The sequence below is a fragment of the Penicillium argentinense genome, assembly GCF_028826775.1.
Source record: "Penicillium argentinense strain IBT 30761 chromosome Unknown utg000005l_segment0_segment0, whole genome shotgun sequence".
In the NCBI taxonomy this organism is placed as follows: Eukaryota; Fungi; Ascomycota; class Eurotiomycetes; order Eurotiales; family Aspergillaceae; genus Penicillium; species Penicillium argentinense.
In genome coordinates, this window is record NW_026622664.1 from 5,321,959 (window position 1) to 5,338,857 (window position 16,899).

General features: G+C 49.3%; 8 protein-coding genes across 8 annotated transcripts; 4 read left to right on the forward strand and 4 right to left on the reverse strand.

The window, feature by feature from the left end:
• Positions 1–1,067: 1,067 nt before the first annotated feature.
• On the forward strand, positions 1,068–3,258 carry N7532_006795 (sugar porter family MFS transporter; the record flags this gene model as incomplete). The annotated part of the gene is made up of 6 exons (XM_056619289.1): positions 1,068–1,102; positions 1,165–1,188; positions 1,248–1,528; positions 1,589–1,733; positions 1,792–2,441; positions 2,510–3,258. The coding sequence occupies 6 exons, from the start codon at positions 1,068–1,070 to the stop codon at positions 3,256–3,258; spliced, it is 1,884 nt and encodes a 627-aa protein (XP_056475448.1).
• A 460-nt stretch (positions 3,259–3,718) lies between these two features.
• N7532_006796 (uncharacterized protein) lies at positions 3,719–5,066 on the reverse strand (the record flags this gene model as incomplete). Its single annotated transcript, XM_056619290.1, has 5 exons — positions 3,719–4,118; positions 4,175–4,328; positions 4,394–4,703; positions 4,765–4,952; positions 5,021–5,066. The coding sequence occupies 5 exons, from the start codon at positions 5,064–5,066 to the stop codon at positions 3,719–3,721; spliced, it is 1,098 nt and encodes a 365-aa protein (XP_056475449.1).
• A 580-nt stretch (positions 5,067–5,646) lies between these two features.
• N7532_006797 (DUF167 domain-containing protein) lies at positions 5,647–6,089 on the forward strand (the record flags this gene model as incomplete). The annotated part of the gene is made up of 2 exons (XM_056619291.1): positions 5,647–5,856; positions 5,922–6,089. 2 exons carry the CDS (start codon positions 5,647–5,649, stop codon positions 6,087–6,089), a joined length of 378 nt encoding a protein of 125 aa, XP_056475450.1.
• A 270-nt stretch (positions 6,090–6,359) lies between these two features.
• N7532_006798 (uncharacterized protein) lies at positions 6,360–7,427 on the reverse strand (the record flags this gene model as incomplete). Its single annotated transcript, XM_056619292.1, has 1 exon — positions 6,360–7,427. One exon carries the CDS (start codon positions 7,425–7,427, stop codon positions 6,360–6,362), a length of 1,068 nt encoding a protein of 355 aa, XP_056475451.1.
• A 1,962-nt stretch (positions 7,428–9,389) lies between these two features.
• Positions 9,390–9,680, forward strand: N7532_006799 (alpha/beta-hydrolase; the record flags this gene model as incomplete). The annotated part of the gene is made up of 1 exon (XM_056619293.1): positions 9,390–9,680. The coding sequence occupies one exon, from the start codon at positions 9,390–9,392 to the stop codon at positions 9,678–9,680; it is 291 nt and encodes a 96-aa protein (XP_056475452.1).
• Positions 9,681–10,317: 637 nt separating this feature from the next.
• On the forward strand, positions 10,318–10,889 carry N7532_006800 (uncharacterized protein; the record flags this gene model as incomplete). Its single annotated transcript, XM_056619294.1, has 2 exons — positions 10,318–10,451; positions 10,514–10,889. The coding sequence occupies 2 exons, from the start codon at positions 10,318–10,320 to the stop codon at positions 10,887–10,889; spliced, it is 510 nt and encodes a 169-aa protein (XP_056475453.1).
• Positions 10,890–11,496: 607 nt separating this feature from the next.
• On the reverse strand, positions 11,497–13,290 carry N7532_006801 (bestrophin family protein; the record flags this gene model as incomplete). The annotated part of the gene is made up of 6 exons (XM_056619295.1): positions 11,497–12,020; positions 12,075–12,424; positions 12,483–12,608; positions 12,664–12,748; positions 12,814–12,961; positions 13,036–13,290. 6 exons carry the CDS (start codon positions 13,288–13,290, stop codon positions 11,497–11,499), a joined length of 1,488 nt encoding a protein of 495 aa, XP_056475454.1.
• Positions 13,291–15,364: 2,074 nt separating this feature from the next.
• On the reverse strand, positions 15,365–16,152 carry N7532_006802 (RHO alpha subunit C-terminal catalytic domain-containing protein; the record flags this gene model as incomplete). Its single annotated transcript, XM_056619296.1, has 3 exons — positions 15,365–15,515; positions 15,576–15,850; positions 15,877–16,152. 3 exons carry the CDS (start codon positions 16,150–16,152, stop codon positions 15,365–15,367), a joined length of 702 nt encoding a protein of 233 aa, XP_056475455.1.
• Between the last annotated feature and the right edge of the window lie 747 nt (positions 16,153–16,899).

The window sequence follows — 16,899 nt, forward strand, 5'->3', positions numbered from 1 at the left end:
GTCACGTCAAACATGAACCAATATCTTTCAATTTTATGGAAGAATTCAACGGTATCATCTTTCTCATTGCAGTGAGTTATAGGGTACTATTCTATAGAGTGGTGTGGGGTCCTGCGCAATTCATTAGCACCAGCGCATTAATGCTCGGATTTACACACCATTGTATTACATAGGTATGCAATGACTATCTCGTGCTATGATTCATTATCCGGATCTCACTCGTTTGTCACCGTGATGATCGGCTGGTCGGTCTAGAACTCCCCGTAGTTTCGCCCGATTGGATGGGTGCACTGACATCCTCGTATTGAACCGGGTATCGGGACGAACTCTGTGCCTCCAACGCGACCAAATCCAAATTCAAATCTCAATTTCGTCCCATCAAGGTCTCTCACTAGGGCAGACTTCTCCGCTTCTCTAAATTGGCTATAAATTAAGCCACGCTAAGCCTGTCAGATGATCCTGCTGAGGGGTACACTCCTGCAGTTTAGTTCCTTGTATAGATGACCGTTGCACCACTTGTCGAGTCTTCCTCCTGTCTTATTCTAATGCTGACTGCAGCAGCTGCATCCCCAAATCTAGCCACTGTGCTGAGCTCTTCTCCGAGAACCCATTCGAACAAGGACAACACTGCCTGATCGCGACTGCTTCTCCTGGCCCACTCGACCACCCATATTGGATTCACGCTTCATGTGATGACATGCAAGGGTGCTAATTCCTTTCGTTATGCAATTCTTCAAATTATTTTGAGCGCAGGGGTTCTTGTATTGCTAGTTTCGATTCAGGTAATATGCAGTAAATTGCGCTGATATCCGTAGGCCGCCGAGGGGTGAGAAAATGAGAGATCCGCTCCAGCAAACGGCACCTTCCGGTTTGAGCCCCAGTCAACAACACTGGCTTCTATGACCACTTTCGCTTTTAAATCATCTCTTTCCCACTTATTACTTTCTCTCTCCTACACCCTCCTTCCCCCTCTTCATATTCGCGTTTACAACTCAACCAGTCAAAGACAACCTCAAACCCGACCACTTACTACTTGACCATACACCCTCTCGCTCCTTTGTGCCGCCATGGCGGCCCGTGTCACCAAGGATGTCCTTGGAGGGTGAGTTATCAGACCTTACCACCTTTGCTGCAGATCAATACTAACATTGTTTCTTCACTTAGCATGACAAACAACCTCACGGGGGAGTAAGCGAGGTCTCATTCCTACGTCTTCTATTGGTCCATCCAGCTTACTTGTTCCCCAGGATTCAGAATCCCCTCGAGGGTTTGAGTCGCCAACAGCTGAAAGAAGACGTTAACGCATATGCAGCCCAGCATGAACTTACCGATCTCACAGAACTCCTTCAGAAGGGCGCTCTTGTTGGCCAAAACCCGACTGGAATCGACACCATCACGGAACTGACTGAGGGAGACTGCCAGATTCTTCATGAAGAAGTGACTCGCCGTTGGAAGCATCCCTGGGCGCTGTATTACACCATCGTCCTCAACTCCATCGCCGCAGCCATTCAAGGCTGGGATCAGACTGGTATGCTCAGAGCTCTCACAAATTTTCGAGTGACTTCATCTACTGACTAGTATTAAACAGGCTCGAACGGTGCCAATTTGACCTTCGACCGCGTCTTCGGTATCCCCAACAACAGCCCCTACTGCGCGACCAAGTCCGAGTGTGATCGTAACCAGTGGATTGTCGGCTTCATAAATGCCGTTCCTTACATCACCATTGCCCTTTTGTATGAACATTCTCCTTCCGGGGTCTTTGATTCTTGCTAACATTTTTGTTCATCCTAGTGCCGGTTGGTTGTCGGACCCCCTTAACCACTTTTTCGGCCGGAAAGGGTGCATCTTCATCGCAGCTGTCTTTAGTCTTCTTGCTCCTATTGGGTCGGCCCTCACCCAGCACTGGGGCCAGCTCGTTGCCTGCCGAGTGCTCCTGGGGATTGGGATGGGTCTCAAGGAAGTCACCGTCCCTGTCTACTCCGCCGAAAATGCCCCCACCAACGTTCGAGGTGGCCTCGTCATGTCCTGGCAGCTTTGGACAGCATTCGGGATTTTCCTGGGTACGTGCGCAAACCTGGCTGTTGCAAATACCGGTGATATCTCCTGGCGTCTACAACTTGGATCGGCATTCATTCCCGCGGTGCCCTTGCTGATTGGAATCCCCTGGTGCCCGGAGTCTCCACGCTGGTTGATTACCAAAGGAAAGCACCGCAAGGCATATGCCTCTCTTCTTCGTCTCCGCAACAGTCCGCTTCAAGCCGCCCGAGATCTTTACATGATCCATGCCCAGCTTGGTATGGAGAAGGAAATGCTTGAGCAGTCCGGCTTCGCCAAGACAAATAATATGTTCACCCGTTTCATAGAACTGTTCACGGTTCCTCGACTTCGTCGTGCGACACAGGCATCAGGAATTGTTATGATTGCTCAACAGATGTGCGGCAGTACGTTCATTGTCCCTATTTCCCTATTGATGATTCTTTTTTTCACGTCTAACTGACCTGGGTTATAGTCAACATCATTGCGTTCTACTCTTCAACGATCTTCAGTCTCGCCGGTGCCAATAATATCCATGCGCTTCTTGCTTCATGGGGATTTGGCTTGATCAACTTCATCTTTGCATGGCCCGCGGTGTGGACAATTGATACTTTTGGTCGCCGCGGCTTGCTTCTGTTCACTTTCCCCAATATGTGCTGGACTCTGCTGGCTGCTGGATTCTGTTTCTGGATTCCCAAGAGCAGCAATGCTCACCTAGGAATGATCGCATTCTTCATCTACATCTTCGATGCCTTCTATTCTCCCGGAGAAGGACCCGTCCCCTTTACCTACTCGGCCGAGGTTTTTCCTCTCTCTCATCGCGAGGTCGGTATGGCCTGGGCCGTCGCTACCAACAATTTCTGGGCTGCGGCACTGTCTCTCACTTTTCCTTACATGCTGCGTGCCCTGACTCCACAAGGCGCTTTTGGGTTCTACGCAGGTTTGAACATTATCGCATTGATTCTGATATTTTTCTTCCTACCTGAGACTAAGCAGCGCTCACTGGAGGAGCTGGATTATGTCTTCGGCGTACCTACTCGGACCCATGCCAAGTACCAACTGACCCAAGTGCTCCCTTGGTGGGTCAAGCGTTACATCTTGGGGCGCAAGAGCCTGAATTCTCCTTCGCTTTACCGTTATGATGGAGTGGCTGGCACAGGGTTGACTGAGATCCAAGGAATTCTGGAGGTCACTGCCGACAAAGAGGCCTCAAAGGCTGTCTGAACTCGGCTCATTCTGGCGTGGCTTCTTCTGCCGTGGGACGTCAGCATTTCGAGCCGTTTTCTCAAAGGTTTGCATCCAATACAACCCAACGATCCGAGAGAAGCCCCTTGATGAATCTGAATCGGATATTTCCCTCTTACTCTGTCAATCTTTGTTCTAGTTCCTTGTTCTATTTCCCCGCTGTGTGAACTTGATTTATCCACAGGATACCTCATCCCGGTCACTAGGTATGTCACAATGCTATCTATTCTTACGATATTCCTAAAGGTCCTGCAATGGCGGACGTTCATGCGTAACACAACCACATCGCTATTCTATTTCCATTTATCTGGGCTATCTCACGCCGAGTTCTTTTTTGATACAGAAACATAAATAGGTCGAGAGAATTCTCGTCATGAATTAATCCTCCTTTTATTTCCTTTTCTTCTCTAGTTAAGAGCCCCAATGTACGACTCAAAAATCAGACGGTCTTCATAGCCTCCTCAATTTTTGCCCGGCTCTTAGTCTCAATCTCAATGAAAAATTCCAAAGCTTCGTGGAGTCTCCTCTTGGTCTCTGGATCTGCGTCATTCGACTTGTCCAACAGGGCTCCCCCATCCGCGAGATAGTCAATCTTGTCGCTCGCTAATTTTCCATCCCATGTCTTAGGTGCCAGCGGATCCAACTGAGCAATCGTCTGCAAACGGGCAGGAGTTGGTGCTGCTGCCAAATATGGATGATCTGGCTTGGGGACACCTTTTCCAGGTTGCTGCGAGCTGTCATAAGACCGTTCGGACAGTTTTTTCAATATTCGGTATGGAATAGTCACGGAATGGCATCCTATCTCGCCCGCTGCCATTGCCTCTTCTGGTGAAAGGAATCTTAGATCAAAATTAGCTGTTGCACTTAATTGATATTAGACAAAATTTGAACGTACCCAGCATGCTTTACAAACGGCTGTTCCTTGCCGGTCTCTTTGTAAAGTCTCTTATACGTCTCCAGAATTTGAATAAACCGTGAAGAGAACGGGTGCAACAACGCCGGATCCGAAGTTTTGGGCCAGAATTGCGGATCTTTGTGTGCTTGAATGTCTGGATTAAAGCTTTGTGTAAGTTACCTAGTCAAGCTGGCACTCGATTATGCGAGAAATATTCACCATTGTAATAAGGACTGATATACAGACAACCAGCCTGGCTCGCCGCAATTGCCTGATGTACGCTGAAGACAGCAGTAGCAAGGGTACGAATTCCCTCGGTGAGCAGGATTGGACATGCGTTTAGCGCCGGGCCCGTGGACGGAATTTTGATGCAGAATTGGTCCTTCGAAATTCCAACCTTTTCGAACTCTCGCGCATAGGCGCGGGCGCTCTCAAGGGTCTTCTCTGTATCGTAGGCCGAGGTCGGGAGCGTTTGGACAAGGACGCGCCCTTTGATGTTATCAATATTGGCCTTGCACATGAGAGCCACCTGGAAATCGTGTCAATATCCCAAATACAGTTCGTGGATAGTCATTCTGGCACACTCATACCATTCGTGCATAGATTTCCTCCCATCCCTGGTCCTTGTACTCCTTCACTACATCCCGAAACAGGTTTTCGTTGGCGGGGTGGCACATCTGTTCGTGAACATAGCCTTGGTTGCTTGTCATATCATGGGGTATGATGGGCAGTAGGCTCAGAGTGGAGGTTGGGTCCATGGAGTCAATGTCGACATTAGCTGCAGCAGTGTCAGATATAATACCAGAACAGCTGAAAACTGCCTAATTCGCCTCGAAAATCACTCACTCTGCTGCGCAAGGGCATCGAGCCATGATAAATGAGAGACAGCCATATTCCGATGGTTGCAAATCCAAGTGGATATCAACTGAAAAGAGGGTCTAGGGGTCGAGGGTGCAAGATGTGGGCGGGGTGTAAGAACGAGTCGGGCACGAGGACGGCGAGGATGCTCCTTGATATTTACGGGCCGGGGTAGTTGGTCTGGTTCCTGGGACGAAGATCAGTGGCCTTTTGCGGGTGGGATTTCCTTTCTGTCCTCTCCCGCATCACGATTGCTCTACCGACTGTCCACTTCATGTGGAGCTCACACTAGCTGGCCAGTGGTGTTTGGTTACCAGAGCTTGCGCGGCAGCGTTTCCTATACTAGGAAATGTTCCGCTCCATCTTCACACAACTGGAGGTCCGGGGCGCGCCACAGCGCATGTGGGGTATCATATTTCGGAGGACATGTGTCCGTAGGCAGAGTTCATTTAGGCTCTTGTTAATGCAACCGAGTCGGTCTGTGAATCGTTCAAGCGTGGGATGCATCGGTCCGGAGCTACCCCGCGCCGACGAGACTTCGGGGCATTGAGTCCCGCTCCGCCCCAAGCACTTGGTCTCCCCGGCCTTCACTCCCCGACAACCACCGAGCCCAAATGAGCCGACCAGCGCTTCTCCGCTTGATTGCACAGCCAAAGTCCTCGACCAAGAAATACAGCCTTCAGATTTCCTGCTATGTGAAGCCCAACACCGCTTCAAATCGCGTGGGGGTGACGACTGTTGGAGAAGACCGGTTGGATATCTCAGTGGCGGCGGTCCCCCGCGACGGAGCAGCCAATCTCGCTGTTTCGCAGATCATAGCTGCAGTATGATCGGTGATAGTCCGAGGCTTGTTACGTGGAGCTTCTCCGAAGCTAATATTTGGATTTAGATCTTCAGAGTTCCCAAGTCGAATGTCGAGGTGATCCGCGGAGCCAAGACGCGCGAAAAAACGTTGTGCATCGCAGATCTCAACATCGGCGACGACGGGGAGGAAGTATTCATACAACAAGCTACACGGAAACTCGTCGAAGCTACTGTCAAGAGAGGCTCGAAATAGCCGCATTCAATTGAGAGTTCCTCTCATATTCGTAGCTAGTGAGGGAATAAGACGCAGGATTCCATGGCCTAGCATTGCATCCGAGAACCTGACAGTTCGCCTTCCGATATACTGGGACGAGTGATAAGTTTGCAAGGAATTTAACCGACATTTTTGAGCATCCAGGCCCGTGCCAGGGGCCTTCATTTTCACCTTGCCACATTTGAATATCTTGCCCCAAGCGCCACGTTCAGACATTTTCTCATATTCCCGCGACTAATTCTCGGCACTCTAGGCAGTGGAGCTATCTGTGGCGCTCGGTCGGGGTAAGAAAGATTCAATATTTTCCCTGCGTTCCTGCGCGCGCCGCCGCATACGTTGCAGACTTCCCACATTCAACACGACGCCATCATTTAATCGATCCGTAACCGCACCGACTACCGTTGCGGTCCAGAAATCTGCTAGTTTTGCTTCATCACGACCCAGCGCATAGACCTTTCGCAGAGATGCATTGGAATCTTTGAACGTCTGCGATGACCTCCATTCGGACGCTATCTCATATTTCTGGTCAAGGAGGCACAATAGAGGCAACGTGATAATCCATAGCTGTGCCACAATGAAAAACCAAAATATGAAAAAGTTGGTTCGCATTTTGTTGATCCAGTGGGAGGAATATATCGTTATCACACTGTGGGGAATAGATGTGGTGATTTCAACATGTCCACGATATTCCGTGGAACGAATATAGGCGATCAGTTCCGAGCGGAAGGTCTCAAAGTCAAATTCCCCCACGAATCGTTTGATATTCAGCACCTTGACCTTTGCAGGGTCCTGACAGAACTGTTCGCACCAGTTGATAAGGTCGGGGTTTCTTTCGCCTGCGTAGTCGACTTCGGGGGCTGCTCCCGCCCCTACCAACGCATGATGATCTTCGAACTGTGCAGTGCCTTCCTCGACATCTTTTGCTTTGCTGAAATGCACGGCTTGGCTTCCTCCAGATATAATTCGGATTTTCCGCCATTCGTCGCCATTTTTCAGCAAGGTCGACGACAAGTCAAGCGCAAAGCTGAACTCTGTTGAGTCATCTCCTTCCTTAAAACCTTTGATATGGATGCGTAGTATCGGTGTATTATGGATCTGCGCCGAAATTACGCGATGGAGGATGCGAGGATTTCGAGAGAGCGATGGTGATAGTGAATATAGCCAATCTTTGAAAATTCCAATCCCCTTCAGGGCGCCCGGGATCGAGACGTCGACTGCGGTGGAACGACCCGGGTCGGCCAGGTCGTTGTAGAGTGGGGGCTGATCGCTTCGGTCCTTCGAGCTTAAAGGGATTCCGGTATCTGAAGACTGGTCCATTTCAAGCTCCAGTATGACTTTCCCAAGTTTGATTCTGCAGGTGATTGCAAGAGTCAGAATTATCTATGGAATTTTGAGTGTCTATTGGGTCTAAAAGTACAGACTCAAGGCCAATGATTAATCAATCAGCCTTGCACAGCCCATTTTGCCACAAAAGACTGGAGGCGGACTTGTGCAAAATGCGGTAGCCCCCAAATAATACATAGCCACTACACTCAAGCTTAGGGGCACGGTTGACTGCCCTTGTCCACATTAGAAGTAGGTGACGCACACCCGAAGGATCGTCAACCAGCCCCCTAACTAGTCACTATGGTATTAGGTGTTTTTGTATTGTATACAATAAACGTAAGAGATTACGCTCAAAAATTGGTCGGCCGATGAGTTCTTCGCAACTGAGCATTGGACGACCTGTGCGAATGTTGGGCCATATGAATTATTCAAAGATCCCAAATCTACACAGTGGCCTTCCTGGTGGCCCGAACACTATTCTATCTCTTCATCACTTAAGAGACCTCTTGCGGGCTCAAAGTGATCGATTTGACGAGAGTCATCGCAGGTCCCACAATCACCCGCTCTCTTGCTGAGATGGGAGCCAGTGTCATGCGCGTGGTCTCCCCTCGTGATAGATTTGTCTCCCGTTCACCCGGAATTGAACTGGGGGAAGTGGAATGCTTATCTCCATCTGAAGAATGTGGCAGATGCAGAGAGTTTGCGACAGCCTATTCGCGAGGCGGATGTGGTCGTGGACGGATATCGTCGAGGGGTGATGGACAGATTTGGCTTCGGGTGTCAGACTGTCTTTGATCTCGTAAAAGTGTCACCCCCGTGGAATCATACACGTGCAAGAAAACTGTTTAGAATGGTATGAGCCATGGGTCCACCATAGTGGCTGGCAGCAGATCAGTGACGTGGTATGGAAATCTCATATTCTACTTTTTTCTGGGGTTCAGTTCGATAACCAATGTATTCAACATAGTGCTGTGGTGCATCACGAGCCTATTTGCAAACGATGTGGCACGGTGAGGCTATGACGCCTGTGTTCCCAAACTCTGTCTATTGATATGTGAGCTGGCAATATTCAAGGTGACCAAAGCTAACTGAATTCTGTAGCCCAGGCGCTCATGGATCTACTGCTGTTTTAGATAATCTCGTCCGTCGCTCACAAAGTGGTGGCAGCTATGGCTTGGATGTAAAATCTAGCCCTTGCTCCTATTGGATTTCTTCTACATCTACTAATCCGACTTCAATTATCTACGTCTCGCTTAATTACTATTCACAATGGCTTGTCCGCTCATGTAGTACCTACGACGAGGGCATCTTGAATGAAGTGTGGAGAAGACTCGATCACTTTCCGTCACTAACTCACCATAGTCAAGCCTCCATTAACGATATTCTTCGCAATCTGGTAAAACAAAAGGATTTAGATACGGTAATCAGTCAGTGCCTCCCAAAATTGATTCCACTGAATTACCTCGCTCTTAATTCCTGTTTGATTTGATTTAAGTCGTTCCAAAGCCTCGCGGCGCTTTACTCTTTCAAGAAATGGGCAGAGAGTGGAGAGTCGGGGAGGAAGATGAGCTAGTCAATCCCTACTATCATGGTAATTACGCCATAAATGATGTAAAGCCACTAAATCTGATTTAGTTTCGCATTATATCAATCTCGTTAGGTATACTGACTTTCCATGCCACGACTTCCATGAATATGAGTCACTCCGTACGCAATCAGGCCACCAATTGCCATTGCAAAGGAGATCCTTACGAACCATATAACATGTCTGAGAGGCTGTCTCTCTCGAGTATACCACATACCGGTGACGAGACTCAATGTCATGTCAGTATATAGAGATCAACTTCAGACCAGAGGTGGCAGATAGTACCTAAGACCAGGAGAGACGGCTGCCTCGGTGGCACCGAGAAAGAATCTTGTGTCAAACAGACCCGCCGTATTGTGGGTTGCAACATGACAGGCCAGAAGTTGGCTGTTCCAGTTCTTAATCGATTGTCGAAAGTCTTCCATGACGGAGTGCCCTCCGATCCATATCTAGAACCATTAACAGCTTCGAAGGACTGTTTTCAGGACTTGCCCGTCAACAAGGCTCTCGTACTGGCAGGCTCAGATGAGCTCTTTGTTGATTATGTTGCCAAATTTGTTATGATGCTACAGATAGTCTATCCGGAAGTGGTTTCTGAGACTGTGGCAAATGCACGACGAACAAGTGATGGAGTCCATGATGAAGATATCCATGGCTAGACATCGCGACACCTTCCAGAAGTGGATCATTGAAACTATGCAAAATGTTTGAAACCATCTGTCAAATATCAGGTGCGTATTCATCAGTTACGCATTTCTACCAGGCAGAACAGGTTGCAAGCTATTCGTCAATGAAGAGATCCCAGCTTCCGTCGATGAGGCAGGCATCAGTAAATGTAGCTCGACAGCTTCCGCGCACTAAGCAGAACGAATGTACCGTATAGTTTCGCTGTCTACTTGGGGGAAATTATTTAAATTATCTTGTAGCGTACAGAAGCAATCGCAATTAGGAACTTTGTGGCAAGGCAGCCCCATAATAAGCTGCTAGCCATTTCCGCAGATGGAGACACCGAGAGCTGTCTGGTTATGCACCCACATACCTAACAATGTGGACTAGTCAATCAGCGCCTCCCTTGGTTCTAGTGGACTACATGAGAATCCAATAACGAAGGTGATGATTTTAATCAGGTGACGCTACAATGTTCTACTTAACTAACCAACCAGTTAGTCGCCGCACGAATTAGTTATGTGATCCATTGTAACAGAGGCGGTGAATGGGGCGGTAGGTACACCTTGAGATTCTGCCGCCAGTTTTTCAACTTGAACGTTTGAACGATTTTCGTCACTCAACTTGAAAATGGCCAACATCACGAATCAAGAAATGGCGACGAGCGCACCATCTTCGAGCACGAAGCGGAAACCTCAGGAATCCAGTTCAACCATTCATTTCACCTCGCGCAACCCGCCCTGGACCTATCTCAAGCTTCAACTGTAAGCAACGCTTCCATACCACCATTCTCAAAAGCTCTATCTCACACGGCGAAATCACACAGCATTCCGCAGCCAGATGCCTCATCTCTGCAGCCTCTTGATGCCTTATCGGCTCGCACATACCTCTCCTCCGCGCTCTCCCAATTCCTCGGACTCACAGGAACCGCCATTCCAATCGATATCCTCAAAATTGGGAACGATGCCACACCAAAGAGCGCAGAGAAGCAGAGCTTACCCCCCAGCATGACGAAAAAATATGACTGCGCGTGGATACGCGTACCGCGCGAGGATTCCGCTGCTGTTGTCGCGGCGCTCAGCTCGTGGATTGGCGGAAGTAGCAGCGGAAGTGGTGCCAATGTCGCATGGAGAGTCTGCGCGAAGGGTAACTACCTGGGCGCTTTGGTTGCTGGTTCTGGGAAAGATTTGTTCATTCCTTGATTTGGGTGTGTCTCTAGCCGCTCTTTTTAACCATATCTGAAGAGCACCGGCGATATCGACGCATCTACACGAAATGGGCCCGCCTTCCCACGTTGCCTGTCAACTCCGAATCCTTGCAAGAAAAGCTCATCGCAGACTCGATATCCACTTGGCTTGGACTCTGAAACGTGAGCTGAAATTCTGGCTCCGAGAGCAACCACATCAGACTTGTTCTGGCGGTTGGGGCTCGTCAAATGCAGCCTCACATGTCGACGAAACTCGGTCGTATTCAAGCCGCCGGGACACATAAAATATCTTGGATACGGTCTATCTCCGAACGGTGCCGCAAATGATTTACTTGTTGGCACATTCAATAGTCGACGATGCAAAATAATACCTACGATTCAAAATATCAGACTAAAAAAAACACAATGATCACAGATATTTTTTTGGGCTTCGGTGTATATTGCCCTGGTTCGAACGCCGTAACTCTCTCGCTGCTGAACAAATGTTCTCAAGATCAATTTAGTTCCGCTTAATCGCTTGCACAAGTCCCCTCTACTATATTCAGGTCAACCTGGCCCTGATCCAAATGAATCCATGAGCCACACCGGTCACACATCTCGAATCACACAGATTGCTTGGTCTGTGTTGTGATACTCGGCACTACAGTCGAGCCATCTGATCCAAGAGCAGCTGGGCTGGCAACCACCTTTGCCCGAAGAGCTCCACGGATATCTTCCACAGACCGGTCTTTCCACTCATCATAGCCACTTTGGCTGAGCGGGAATAAGACCAAGTTATCGGCACGCGTCATGAAGTCATCCACGTTGGGGCGCGGGGTGGCTGTAATGATGTCCAACTCGATGGCGATCTGTCGGCAGTAGGTGTCAAGAGGAAGATCGTTGACATCCTGGCCGAAGGGGTTCTCTATTTCGCTGCCGATGGTTGCCAGACCGAGAATGATATACGCGGCAACCATCGAAGCTGGGATGGTAACCCACTTCAGAGCTCCATACAGCTGGAAGGGAAGAACCAGGACGTAAATCCAGGAGATTTGAGCGATGGCGATGGAGTAGGCGGTTGGCAGAGGGGTGTCGAGAACTCGTTCGGTGCCGGTCAGAATTTCGTTGAGGGTGGACATCAGGGTGACTATCTTCTTATTAGAACGGTCTCCATCGGTGAGAAATCTTGATGACCACTTACTAGCTTGACCTTGGTGCAGAGTGGACACTAAGGTGCCATTTGCCACGCAAGAATCGATATAAGTAGACAAGTGGTTAAGAATCTCCAGCGGCAGATGTCCCAGGGGCTTCTTGGAACGCTTGATCAGTTTGCGAGGGTTGGACTCGGCGAATGAAACGCCCAGATACTCGCCGGCAGACTTCCATAGAGACTTCCTCCGAGGAGTAATAACACTACGGTCATGAGCGTCGCGGGCGAACGTATCCAAGTGGCCGGCAAGACCGGCCAAGTCCTCATATGCGATATCGGGTTCGAAACGAAGCTTGTGCTTCAAAGAAACAGCGAAGGAGAGAATGAGGTTCATGGCAGACCTTCAATTTTTATGCTGGTTAGTCGAATATTCAATGATAGCCGCTAGGGGTCACTTACAACTTTCGCAAAAGATCCTCCTTGCCCAAATCACCTTCGCGCTCGCCCGTGTTGATCCAGATCGTACGGGCGAGGTTCCGCGAAGTTTGGATCAGTTGAGACCAGTACTTGCGTCCGTCGGCCCATCTGAATTCAGGTCAGTCCTTCTGTATCATCTTTACGAAATTTTCACAAGCATTACCTTTCGTAGGCAGTTGAACTACGGAACGACAATGCCAAACCCACCACGAAACCCAGCACGGTGAGAAGGATGTTGTCGATACTCACTGCATGCAGGTACACTAATCAGACTTTTGCGACGCATTGCTGACGCGAGGGACAAAATACTTACGATCGTGAAGATATTTCGAGATGCAAGTAATGGCTGTTGACCAACCGGCGATCCAGATCATTGGGAGAATCATCTTCGGCGTGACACTTCCGTGCATACGCATGAAAATGGGCCATTTCGAGTGCTTTTCCATGTCACGGGGTCCGTGCTATAGCCAACAAGATATGTTAGTTCTTCTCCTTCCACCAAGCATGTCGGACTGGTGAGGAAAAGTTCACGTACAAAGTACCGGTCCAATTCGCTCGAATCGCGTCGGTCCAGGTGGAACTGGGCGTCGCGCGAGGCAACCAAATGTTCCATGAATGTCGGTCGCGGGGTAAGCCTCTCGGCGGAGTCCTGCTCCTTCAGGCCCTGAGGGTGGCTTGGTGTATGGTGGTCGCCATGGGCGCGCACATCGGCCGGCACAGGTGCAGCGGTATTATCGCCAGTTGAGGCGGGGGCTGCTTCGTGGGCCGGGGAACTATGTCCGTCGGTCATGTCGAGGTAACAAAAAGAAAAAATGCAGTAGAAAAAGTAAAGTGGAGGCTAAAGTCAAGAATAAGTCGGTTTGGTTTTCAACGAGCGTGGGTTTGTAAAGCGAAGGTGTTCGAGACGAAAATTAAAGCAAACACGGAAAACGAGACCGAGGGTCGATAATGAGAGAAACGAATTCAGGAGAAAAGAACGTGAAGAAGAAAGAAAGTCGGGGAAGAATAACTGAGGTGAAACAAAGCCTTGCAGAATTCGCCCAGGGGTGGCGGTTTCATCGCGATCTAGACCAGTGCCGCGCTGTCACCAAGTGGAGCTTCACTGCCACGTAGGGGAGGGTTAATTTTAGATGGGCCTCAGGAGAATCCATTGGCAGAACAAGGTAAGTGCACTACTAAACGCATCGAGGCCGTTCAATTTCTGCGTTTTCGGCCTTGATTGAGAGGGCGTGCTGCTCCTAGCACTAGCATGTACTACGTTTTAAGGTGTGTCTGGCGGAAGTGTACTTGCCCGGCCCGAGACGAGTTTTCCCGCACTTCGCGCACTTCCCTTTTCGCTCGGCCCCTTTTCTCCAGATCCACCCGGAGTTTTTCGTGCATGCGCTGACCACGCCGCAAGGTGATTGGAACGGACATAAGTGCCACTGCAACGAGTTGCAGCAGCCAGCTGCCCCGTTCCGACCGCGGCGTGTCTAACATTCGATCCTTCCACTGCCGGCTGCCGGCCATCCACGGTCAGCGCAGCGTTCGAGGCGTTCGCAGGGGCCGCGTGCCTGGGAAAGGCGTCGACCACGTAGAATTGGAGGGGCAGGACTATGTTCGTCATACCCAACTCGATCGGCCATTTTTGCGGTCACCGATGGCGTGCAGTGGCCAGTGAACGATTATACAAAGTCGGGTCAAACACCGATACAAGTCGATTGCGATCAGTCGCATCCTCGCCGCCGAGTCAGATTCGTCACTTCATACTCGCGTGGTTGGTACTTGAGACATTCGACTGCTCGCCAAAGAAGTTGAATCCAATATCCATAGTAGTCAGGCTTATTGGCCCACCGGAAATCCAGAGTGATTCTGAGACACGCCTAAGATCGTCGTGAAAAACAACTTGAAGTGGAGTCTACCTACACACAGCCGCCATATACTTACAGTAGCGCGTCGAAAGCAGTACGATCGGCGATCTGCAGCATAAAATCACAGCGCTGGAGACCATCTCGCAGGGTTGTTGGCGCAGACTTATTGCCGCCAAGGGGTTGTATACAATCCACTCCGATCCTGCGATCGCGCTCTCACCACTCGATTTTCTCCCTGATGAAGCGCCAAAACATACAGTAGTTCTCCAGTGTGAAGAATCCGATCCACCGTCAACCAGGTTTTGGGGTAGATCAAATACCCATCTCGTGGTACAGCCCCACACGCTTGTTCACTAGTCGCCCACGTCGGTCCAAGTCAACATTCGTGATTCTATTCGTGATTCCAACGTGCCTTTGGAGCTTCTCGTGCAATAATGGCCGTTGCTATTGCAATCCTCCTCGTGGGTCTGGCATTATTAAGGGACATGCTGGATATGATTCAATCAAGGGGTGGATGGCACTATACTCTTTCGCGTTGCGACTCTCAGGGAAATACATGGCCGTTAACGCGTGCAATTACGCGAACTCATGAAGCTGAGAGGCACTAGGAAACATTTCAACGGAAGATAAAATTCATCGCGTATTTGTGTTGTCAAGGATGCTGGTGAAAAGGCTACTACTAAGGCCTAAACAGACGCAGATCAACAGACCATAGCGGTGCTAGCCTGCGGAGCCATCGCAAGAGATTTTCCATGTTCTGGGCTCAAACGCAGGAACCCAGTTTTCTGACCAAGGTTTTGTGGCTCTTCCTGTGTTTCCAATTGGGGCGAAATTCATCGGGCAGGCCAAATTTGATGGCGTGCTTCTTTCTCACGTTGAACGTGCTCCTGTGCTACTTCACGAATGACGGACTGGAAATAGAGTGGGCCCTTCTCCATGTGTGGATGAAGCAACTCGTTGATGAGAACGCCCCGAGTTCAAGTTTATCTGTGCATTGTCACAGAGATATTTGTTCTATTTGTTCTCAGACATGATCCGCTTGTACATTGAGTTAATCAACTCGAAATCTTCGTCGCTCGAATCTTTGTTCCGGTACACCTCGTACAGCATATCGCAGTTGTCCGGGGATGTTGGCACTAATATCAGCATGAAAATGGATTGCGGTCTTTCGTACGCGATTGTTTGCTCGAGTGTACTCGCTTTTGCAGGGTATGTTGATACTCACAATACGGTCATGAAACAATAGGTAATCGCGATCTTCAGGCCTCGGTCGACCGTGTCTTGCTTGGGATTGGAAAAATGCAGAATGATTCCAACGACGGTATCAACGTCGTCGACCTCGAGGACTGCTAGCGGCGGTACATCATGGTGCGCTCTCAGGCAGTGATAGCACTCGTTGTAGTTGTCGGACAGGATCTTCCAGTTGTAGGATTCTTTCAATTCCCAGACGTGGTCGAAAAGAAAATTATAGTCTTTGAATTTGATGTCAAAAAACCTGGTCTATAAATCAATATCCCTAAAGTCACGCTCCCAGGAATCTCCGGCTGCTCTCCGGCATCCAAGTTGACCCAGACAAATCCATCTGTATCAACATGAACATGGACTGCGTGTTTCTTGAAATTGAACGAGTCTTCAGATATCAGTTTTGGGGCAACTAAGTCATCGAATCTGTCGGCCCAAGTTTCAATGAATTCCTTCATCTTCTCATCGTGACCTCGGATCAGAACGAAGGAGTATTCAGTGACGTCGTACTGCAACCAGCTTCCGGGTTGAGGAAGTCTCAGTCCATGAGTGATGAGCATCCACTTTTTCAAAAATATCACCCATCGCTCTAGCTGATAAATCTCTTCGGAGGTATACCAGTTAGGAGGAAGGGCTCGGAGCGCAATTTATTCTTTAAAAGGGGCATGTGCCCTGCTCCTTGGCTTCCGAGAACCCAAAAAAGTTCTTGAATGTCGAACCCATCACCGGTTGAAACAGCAATGTGAATCTATTGTAGGTGCTGTTTGATGGTTTTATCTAGTACCTTCCGGGCTTTTTTGATCTTATATATCACTGTTAGACTATCTGAGCGCATATCATGGGATATTTTACTCTTTGAGAATCCGTCCAAATATGCTACACGGTCCGAGTACCTATCCGGAAGCAATCACGCGAGCCACAGTTACCGATCACAAGATCGGTAGAGATCAATAACCGTTCGTTCGCCGACCGATCTCTAGAACGCGAGCGGCCGAACATACAACCTGGCTTTGAAATTGATTTGAAATTGAGTTTGCGGAGCTCGGCTTGTGGCAAGAAGAGCCGGTCTACCTTGGCCGGTCGCAACTTATTATCAGCTTATAGACCAGGTACTATTGGTGCTCAGCACTTCGGAAACGCGACCAGGACACTCTATAAAATATCCTTCTTTTGTCTATCCATGGATGGATACATTCAGGGGCCAACGTCCTCACAGGTGCTGGCATGGGAGTAATCATGACCATCTGCACTGATTGACTTGACTCCATAAGATTCGCCATGTATGGTGAAGATTCCTTGAGATGCAA